Raw genomic sequence first — 9,980 nt, forward strand, 5'->3', positions numbered from 1 at the left:
TTTAACGACTCTCCTTCCATACAGCACGTAACAAGCCATTTTTGCCCTGACAAGTGAATGCTGGCATTTGAAAGATGCACTTGCTTTTTAAGATATTAGAGCATTTCAAGCTATTGAGATAGCTACTGGCTTTCCTCGACCCATGTAGAATCCCTTAGTGCCATCTGGCATGCGAGGGACAGGAGATGCTTTGGCTATAGTCAGCTTCTCGGTATTGACAGAAGCTTCCATTGGTGAAGATCCCAAATGACTTCCTCCGTTCATGTGATGCTGAGATCGCCCCCGGCCCTGTCCCTTGCCCTTTCCACTGCCATTGCCACTGACAAAATTGTGGGCTTTCCTCTGTGGACTATTGTTCGTGTTATCCTCCCACTGTCCAATGAAAAAAATCAATGCTCAAATCTCCAAATGGAAGAAAGGAAAGAAATTGTGTTCAAGCACTTCAGATGAACGTTTTAGATAAATCATACCAAGGAAATCCATCTGGCTTATAAACAGTAATCAGTATAATTTTACCCTTTCATACCAAACAACAAATATGGAAGGCAGTACATAAACAACCAAACAAAAATAAAATCACCTACAAATTAAAAAGACATTTTGGGCAGGAAGCCTGGAACCGAAGTGGCAAGATTCAAACAAGATTCAGATACAACTTATCAACCTGTCCAAGGGTCTGTTAGGCAGAAATGGAACTCAACCCAAGAATTTTAAATTTCAGAGGCGTTTCCCCAGAATTCAAATATATTTGCCTATAAAAATTGTTGAATCAATTTGAAATCAGAAGTGACATTTTTGAAGAAAATTACAATGCATTTGAGCTAGAACTTCTTACATGATAACAAGTGAGCTTTACGAATTTCGGCTCAGGAACACCCATATTTATAATTATTGGATATTAGCATGTATTCCAAGATAACTCTAGTCAGTTTCTGCCAAATAATCAGACTTCCACCAAGTCTTTTGTTCTTAAATTCATTTTCTTTCACCAGTAAGTAAGACAGACAGGAACACTATGACAGGAATGTGCCCTTCATATATGAGATATATTCCAACTGAATCATTTCATTTACTCTCCAACAGATAGAAATTAATAAAAATAAGAACAGGAATCCCAATGTCTCTTACTTGAAACCCGTATGGTTGAGCATCTGACTCCTGCAATGAATCTTCTGAATGTTTCTCCTTGAGCCGCTGCCCCTCTGGCACAATTGCTTCATCTATCTTACCATTGGACTGACCATCATGAAGTTTCTTACCTCGCACTTGAGCAGACTTCACCTGTGTATCGAAAGTAGCGCAGATATATTTAAATAAATTCAACAACCAATAATCTGACAAAGGTCATGAAACAAAAAAAGCCTTAACTAGTACTTTAACTAGGTTCACTTCCGTCACCTCCCCTTTAAACGCATTGCAGATATATCATCACCCCAGATGCACAAAAAGCAAGAGGAAAAGGACTAGTCTTGGACAGCAATATCTAAAATATTAAACTAGGAATCATAAAGATTAAAATGATAGGATTCTTGTAGCCTAGTTCTCAATATTTAAATACATATCTACAGCTAAGAATCGAGCTTCATTTTCAATATTCCTAATAAAGTATCCATGAAAGTTCCATTGGCACAGGATGAACCGAGTAGAACTGGGATGTCTTCTCATAAGAATATAAATAGTGCTTTCAGAAAATAAATAGAAAAAACAAACAAAAGTGTTTGGTACATACTGCACTCTTTATCAGCAAACGGACTTTTAGACTGTTCCTCCAATTGCCCTCATCATTTAGCTCCACAATCTGTAAACAGCAAGCACAGATCACGGATTGTAGAGAAGCTAAACTGAGCTGAGTTCTTAAGTTTCCTTGGGGTGGGAAGATGAGTCAAGTAAGGGTAAGAATCACATACTGCTTTCTCTGCCAACTCAACTGATTCATACTCCACAAATGCATGCAACTACATGAAAATATCAAATTCAGAAGTTAAGGGTGTGATCTTGCCAAAAATGAATACAACAAAAGCAGACTAATCAGCATCCTGATAATGACAATTCTTCAAAATATTTCCAGAAAACCAGATAGCTTATTGTAGTCAGTCACTAAAAAGTAATTTGATAGCACTCAAATACAGCATTAAGATATGCGTTTCTCTTTAAATCCATAAATACAAAATCAATCGTGTTTGTATTAGTTGAACAGCATTTTAATGTTTGACTTCATGTCAATTTGTGCTTCCCTTACCGATTTTATGGATTTTGGGTAGATTCTCTAATAAAAAAACATGTAAAGAGATCTAATTATACAAAAATGGAAAATACAAAAAGAACTATCCTCCATTTACCCAAATCATGAGTAAAAGAGTATCCCCCACTCTATATTGCCAATATCATTCTCTCCTTCCATCTGCCTGAACTTATTGCCTGTTTCATGAATACACATCTATTCTCTTCAACAACCCACACCAACAAAGCATTATGAATATTTATCTTTCAGTATATTTCACTTTCATGGGTGTCTCGGCTTCAAAGGAAGTTTCATGAAGATTGAAAAAGAGGTTGACTTTTTCAGTTATTGTTTTCAAATTTATACCAATGCGCAGGCGCACAAGTCACCTATGGCTCATGCCATTTTTCTGACTCTGAGAAGGAAATCTACATCTTGAAAATGTTGTGAAGCATGTCAAATGATAAACCTAAACATTCATGAGGGCCATGGGAATTTTGCGTTCTATTTAAAAGGTGCATTGATTATGAATTTATGACAAGAAATAGTTACAAAAATCTATACCTTGTTACTGTAATGCGCTGCATTCCCTTTCACAGTTCTAGACGCTGATGATGCTCCACCGTTGGAATTCTGAGGCAGACAAGTACGAATTGACTTCACACTGGTAGACAGTTCAACAACATAAGAGGTAAAAATAAAAAGTAATTATGAAGAAACATTCCTGTGTAATATCTGATAATCAATGAAGGATGAAGAACATGTACCTTCCCACGGAGGAGAAAATCTTCATGAGGTTCTGGTGGCAATGGTCCTCGGGTAAATTTTCAGCAATAACTATACGCGACTATTGAGACGGAGAAGATACAGGTCAAAAGGCAACGATAGGGTTAGAAGAAAAAATAACTTCATCGAGGTAACATGTAAGTTGCAATTAACTAACAATAAATGGAAAAGGTCTCTGAGTTAAATTCAGTAAAAATTGTACATGCATATATTTGGACATACCAACAATTGAACAAGGTTCACCTCACACGATAAAAAAATAAATTTATCTTAAGTATGACTTACTTGTAGCTCTTCCATGTCAGATTCAGTCAAAGGATGTTGACGTCTGACCTTTTTGCCATCTTCACTAACCACCTAGAGAACGATAAGTCGACCACAAATGAATATCATCAAATGACAAAGCGATGGCCACAGAACTACAGTGCAATCAGAAGATGTATTGCAATATGGTGAATGTTTTCCAAAATATGCAAACTTACCAACTTTTTTGAGCTCCGCAGAATACTAGCAAGTTGGGAAGCACCACTGATGACGTTTTTTATCTTCTTAAATGATGCGACAACAGAGACAGGCACTACATGACAAGAAGGTAGCAAAACAGTTAAAATTCATTTCTAATTGGCGATTGAGAAGCAGATGAGTATCCTTATTGCATCAAAATAATCAATCGAAACAAGATCTCTTCAAATATATTTTCCATAGCAAGCATTACTGATCTTAGTTAAAATATGTGTGACTAGTATGGACCCAACTTGGTCACTTTAAGATAGCTGGGGGCTATTTGGTAAATACATTCTTTATTTTATCTTTGTGTTTAAGATACTTTTTGGACATAATTTTATACAACAATTTTCTCTCTCTATCTCTGACTAGGTATCAGAGCTAAGGAAAAGAAACAACCTAGCTGTCAAAATCAAAACAGCAAACCACAGAAATTTGGTAGCAACCCAAGCCATTCTATCATCCTTCCCAGATGCTGGCAGCCCCTCGCCAACCTACCCAGACGTAGGTGACCCCACGTCCAGCATCGGGTTGGGCCTCTGACACCTACTTCAGCATGGGTTGCGCTTCTCTCTCTAGCTGCCTCTGCGAACTAAGATCTGCATGGACCGACGATGAGACCTCTTTTGCTTCTGCAAACGTCAGGCGCGGTCTCCTTTACTCCGGAGAACCATTTTCAGACCCAAGGTTAGTTTGTGGACCCCTTCTTCTTGTTAGAGACTGCTTTTTCTGAGCTATTAGTGTTTTATGATGACTGGTGGTGTGGTGTGCGTGGTATAGTGATGGTTGCTGTCGTTCTTCCTTGTGAGTTCAGATTGTGAATTTTTTGGGTAGTTGTGTTTTTTTAGTGGCTATTGTGTGTTTTTGAAATTGAAAATCAAACCCATGATTGAATGGCTGGCAAGAAGATTGTTTCTCACAGCCTGTACGTAAGACTCCCTCCCTTATTCATAGTAAATTGGATTGCACAAATTATCGAGTTTGGACTAAGATTTTGGAGATGCACATTGTCAGTTGGAAGAAAGGTTACATTTCAGGATTAAAGACCATACCAGCAGAGACTGATCAATGCTATGATGAGTGTGAAGCTGATGACGCTCCAGTAAAGTCTTGGCTTATAACTCCAAGACCGTGCTACTGCCAAAGTCAATAAACCCTAAACTCCATGACCGATAATCTAATGTCCCACTTTGTTCAATTTGGAAGGGCCAAGAAGGTGTTGGATGCCGTGAAAAAAAGCTACCTTGATGTCTCAAACCCATTAAAAGGTCTATTAACTAATGTAGAAGTCAATTAGTTACATCAAGGGGACAGCTTCTTGCAGAGTACTACAATGAATTGATCTTCAATTCATGAAGCTTGAATACTGCAGGCAAAATGATATGATTAGCAAGCAAATGTTGAAAATTTACGGAACCGAACCGCTAAAAATCATATTTACCTGTTTCTTGCAGGTCTTCATCAAAGTTTGGATCAAGAGAGTAGTCGAATCTTATCTATTTTCCTTCTCCCAAGTCTGGAGGAAGCCTACTCAATGGTCCATCGTGAGGTGCAAAGACAACTCACCACTGGAACACAAGTTTACTCTGAGGCTTCTGCTCTGGCTGTCCCAAGACCAACACTTGAGCACACTGTTTACCAAGCCTAATGAACCCTGCCATAGCACTAGACATTTTATGGGCAAGCGTTGCAACAAGCATGGCCATCCGGAGTGGTTCAAACTCAAGTAAACCGAGAAGAGAAGTAGGAAACATTATCAGGCTGCCTTCATTGACATCTCACCGTCCTCTGCTTGTCATGTAGCTCACGTGTCTCCTTAAGAAGGAAATTTTTGGAGTAGCATTTACCGCTACTGCTTCCAGCACGGGTTATGATTCAGGAGCAACCCATCATTTTACTAGTAATTCTTCCTATTTGACTCTTTAACCTCTCCACATGTTAAGACTGTTCAGGTTGCTAACTGGACCTCTATGCTAATTATTGGGCCCAAAATGTCTTATTTTCTCACATTCTCTAATGACTTCTGTTTTACAAGCACCTACTTTCTCTAATAATATTCTTTCAAATACTAAAATTATGAAACATCTTAATTGTCTTGTAACCTTCTTGTCTACTCATTGCATTTCACGAAAATCTAACAAAGATGGTGATGGGCACTGGTAGAGAGAGAGAGCGGGCCCTTACTATTTGGAGTAGCAAGAGAGTTGCATGCAGAAATTGGCTAAGTTGTTCAATGGAGTACGGGTTAAAGCAGGCTTTGGTAAATCACACTCTCTTTCAAGGTGATGGTGAGGTTATCACGCTAGTTATTTTGTATGTCAATGACATAATTGTAACTGGTACTCTGGTGGTAACCCTACTATGATTGAGAAAGAATTTGAAATTTAGGATTTAGGTGCTCTAAAATAACCAGCGTGAGGATATAACGCTGGTTATTTTGTATGTCAATGACATCCTCACGCTAGTTATTTTGTATGTCAATGACATAATTGTAACTGTTACTCTGGTGGTAACCCTAATGTGATTGAGAAAGAATTCAAAATCAAAGATTTAGGTTCTCTAAAATACTTCTTAGGCATTGAGGTATCTCAATCTAAACAAGGGTTTCTTCTTTCCTAATGAAAACATACATTATATCTCTCGGCAAAAACTAGTACTCAGCATGTGAACCTCCAAGCACTCCTATCACGGTAAACCATGGCTTATCTAACTAGCCCGATTTAATTCCTACAAAGAAAGAGAAATCAAAGGCTAATAGGGAAGTTGATCAACTAGACTCATACAAGATCTCGATTGTAATATACTGTGAGTGTTGTAATCCTAGTGATCGACACATGCAAGCAGTGAATCGTATCTTGGCATATTCTGTATTCTAGTTACAAGCATCTGGATATTGTGGGATATACAAACTCGATCTTTGCTGGAGCAAGACTGGATAGGAAGTCTGCTTCAGGTATGCATCATTTGTTGAAGGCAATTTGGTAACTTGGAATGAGATAATAAATGACGTATCGTTGTCTAGTGTCGATGCTAAATACCAAGCACTGCACCATGCACTCACTCAATTTATTTGGTTGCAGATTCTTCTCAGTGAATTGAATTTGGCACAAATAAACACATGTTGCTTTTCTGTGATAACATAGCAGCTATTGAGATAGCAAATAACCCAGTACAACATGGTTTGAACAAAGCATGTTGGACAAGAACTACATTAAGGATAACCTTAATTTTGGGAATTATTGATGGGAACAAAACCTGGGTTTTACATCAACTACAGGTTTAAGAGTTCTTACCTTTTTAGGACTTCATGGACCAAGATATGCTTTTATTATATGGTCAAAACATGTCCATTAAAAGCTTAGAACCAGAGGATGGGCATGTATTTCATTGGTCCACGTCTATTTTTCTTGTTTCTCCAATGCATAGGATTCAAGAAAAAAAAGGCAATGCCCTTGAGTCTGAGTTCTCCAAGTTCCTATCACCATTACATAGTTTTTCTAGACTATGATATTAACTTGATTCATCCTCTATTAAAGTCCCATATAGATTTCAAGCATTCAACTCCATTATACATGCGTTATTTATTGTTCTTTTTGCTCCAAAACTCTTTTGCTTAAATTAAGTAGCCACTATCTACATATAAGAAAGGTAACACAAGGATTAAAGTGATAAATCTTTAATCAATGAACCAGCTTCCAAACTCCCATTATTTCCTTCTCCTTCCATGTCCCGTCGCAATAAAAAAAGAGATCTTAATCAAGAAAGGTCAATCACCTCAAATTTGATCATCTTTCCTCAATAAATCACTTTACTAAAAATATCTTTTCTTGAAAACAAATATAAAGATGGGTAAGCACCAACAAGTGATTTTTCATAAATGCTCCGAAAACAAGTTTTATTCATTAACTAAATAGGTAAATTTCTTTATTCATAGGTCAATTGTATTTAATAAAAAACAAGAGGACGTGTTTGGCAAGTTAAAAAGAGGAGACACTGTTATCCTCTTCTAGGTTTAGAACCCCTCTCGTGCATCCGATACCATCTCTCATGCATCGATGATGAAATAGCCCATCCCTTCCGCTGATTACTAACCAGGTGGTCATCCATTTTTATTTTTTTCCCGATGAATTTTAATAGCTCATCACATGTCATGAGACATGTTTGGCGGTATGAAATCAGCCAATAAATCCTAGCATTTCCAACAAGTGTCGGCAACATGTCGTGATGTGTCGGTGTCGGACACACGTCGGGCACCAGCTCACTAGCCCCAGAACGTGTTAGCACTATACAATATTCTAGTTGTTTCTTCCCATACGACATCAAATATACCTCTCAAAAAGGTAAGCATATGCATAAGGAAATCATCCAAATGTCATGAAACAAGCATATTTTCTTACAGTGTTAACTTTTTTCTGTTAGATCAACAACAACAGGAATTACATACTGCAGTAAAGGTAAAATTTTCTTAAGCGGGAGATTTAGAAAGTTAACAAGTTGAATAGTGCAGGCAAAATGATCGTGAAAATAAACGTTCTTAGGAAAAACCTTACCATAGCCATCAGGATCTTTAATCATGAACCCAAGTAAATGATCGGTGGTAGCCAGATTGATATCACTGAAATAGAACTCCACCTGCAACATAAAGGTATCTAAAATTAGCATGTTCTTATAAAACAAAAGCAACGAAGCATTAGCTAATGTTGGAAGAGACAACACTGAATTCACCAGGACAAGCATTAAGAAAATGCAAAAGTATTAGAGGTACAAATATTAAAAAAAAAAAAAAAAAAAACTGATTTTCTAAATTAAATAAACAATTAGAGTGAAATCGTAAGCACTAAAAACCAGCCAACTGCAAAGTCAACAGTGGTAGGTGGATTTTTATTATGCCTTTTGCTCTGGTAACAAAAAGATTTGTTTTCATGACAGGAAATAGATAAAATAGCTTTTTTATTGCAAATCAATCAGGAACTTGTTCTTGCTGTCTAATCCTTTCCGCACAACTTGTTCAAGGCGGAACAAGCCTGATTTCAGAGCAATAACAGCGTGTCGTAACTTATGAAGCACTTGATATTACAATAAACAGATTATGTCCTAAGCTTCTTTTCTCGTAATGAAGTTTCGGCAGGATTTGGTGCTTCGGCTATTCATGTCTTCTCAGAAAATAGATATAAATACTGAAAATTAACCGTCCAAAAGCTAATTTGTATAATAACCAAAATCAGATCAGTGGTCGAACCTCATAAAGTCAATTTACACAAAACAAATTACTGCACACAGTATCACAAGTATCCATCATTTATTCATTTTGTACAGATAAATCAAAACCATACTACCCTAACCAAGATATACCATATTTTCTGCTAATGAGTCCAAACAGTCCCAAATTCACCAATATTTATCATTCAAAATCACAAGTCAATCAAAATACGAGAAATGCAATATTTAAGCATAACACATAATATTTCATTCGCAAAACATCCAAAATTCAGCAATAAATTTAACTTACATGTCACTGAGTTACTGGATGAATTCATGGATTCATAACTAGATATGAGTAAAGGAACACAGTTACCCTAATGGTGTATTCTCTCTAAATAAAACCAGCAACAAAGAATCAAAGACACACAATCACAAGAAACCGAGTAACTGTCAAACAGTGCTATAATCGAACAGTTTAAACTCGCAATACATATAATAAACCATATAAAAATCTTGCCTGGCTGAGAATTTTCTGATGAGCATCTGGCATTCCATTTTTCGTCGAAATGGCTGCGGCGGTAGTGGTAATACCATCGGCCACTTCTGCAGATACCACCGGGGTTTGGATCCCATTCAACAATTCCTGAGACGGATTTAAGTACCCATAAAGCGGCATTGCCCCATGTTGATAATAATTCTGTACCGCCACTTGACCCTCAAATCCATAGTAAGGCCTTAAAGGCGACCCGAACGGAGGCCTCGTATAAACCCGCTGCGCAACCGCAGGCGAAGGCGGCGGAGACTGCGAATGTGAAGGCGACGGTACAGAAGTCGACCGTGGGACGAACTCAGGCGCCTTAGCGTTGAGCTTACTGCTAACAGAGGCAAGGTTGAGTTGATTACTCTCCGATGATCCTAGGGTTTCGTAATCTTGCTGATCCATCAATCAATCTTGATGGATCTGATTACAATCTGGTAATATGAGTCCTACAATCAACTGATTAATCTTTATTGGCGTATAATATATCAATACAGAACTAACAGAACTAACTGAATAGTAAATTTATTGGTTTTTGGGTCGATTTTCTCTGTGTGTTGAATTGGAAATCTTTCCACAGAGCCCAGATAGACACTAGGTTTGTGTTTGGAATAGAGAAGGAGAAGACGGAGGGGGGGAGGGGGCGAGGGGAAAGGATGGAGAGACACGGGGAGAGGAATTCTCGGCGTATTAATACATATACACAATTGTAAGGCCCGTTTGGCCCTT

The 9,980-nt window shown here is 37.7% G+C and overlaps 1 protein-coding gene across 1 annotated transcript; it reads right to left on the reverse strand.

Annotated features, from left to right (window-relative positions):
• LOC111396710 (la-related protein 6B) lies at nt 1-9,913 on the reverse strand. Its single transcript, XM_023023184.1, has 10 exons — nt 9,231-9,913; nt 8,062-8,143; nt 3,490-3,584; nt 3,293-3,364; nt 2,989-3,068; nt 2,786-2,885; nt 1,908-1,955; nt 1,730-1,798; nt 1,129-1,281; nt 1-372 (listed from the first exon to the last, which is right to left on the reverse strand). The coding sequence occupies exons 1-10, from the start codon at nt 9,654-9,656 to the stop codon at nt 106-108; spliced, it is 1,392 nt and encodes a 463-aa protein (XP_022878952.1). The 5' UTR covers nt 9,657-9,913; the 3' UTR covers nt 1-105.
• Between the last annotated feature and the right edge of the window lie 67 nt (nt 9,914-9,980).

Source organism: Olea europaea, chromosome 7 (genome assembly GCF_002742605.1).
Source record: "Olea europaea var. sylvestris chromosome 7, O_europaea_v1, whole genome shotgun sequence".
NCBI lineage: Eukaryota > Viridiplantae > Streptophyta > Magnoliopsida > Lamiales > Oleaceae > Olea > Olea europaea.

Bases quoted from the DNA above. Each gene is read 5' to 3' on its own strand.
- LOC111396710 (XM_023023184.1), bottom strand. From the start codon at position 9,656: ATGGATCAGCAAGATTACGAAACCCTAGGATCATCGGAGAGTAATCAA. The intron at 3,585-8,061 runs GTAAGGTTTTTC...CTTGTCATGTAG, and splicing joins TAAAGATCCTGATGGCTATG to TGCCTGTCTCTGTTGTCGCA. The intron at 2,886-2,988 runs GTACATGTTCTT...ACTGTCTACCAG, and splicing joins ATTTTCTCCTCCGTGGGAAG to TGTGAAGTCAATTCGTACTT.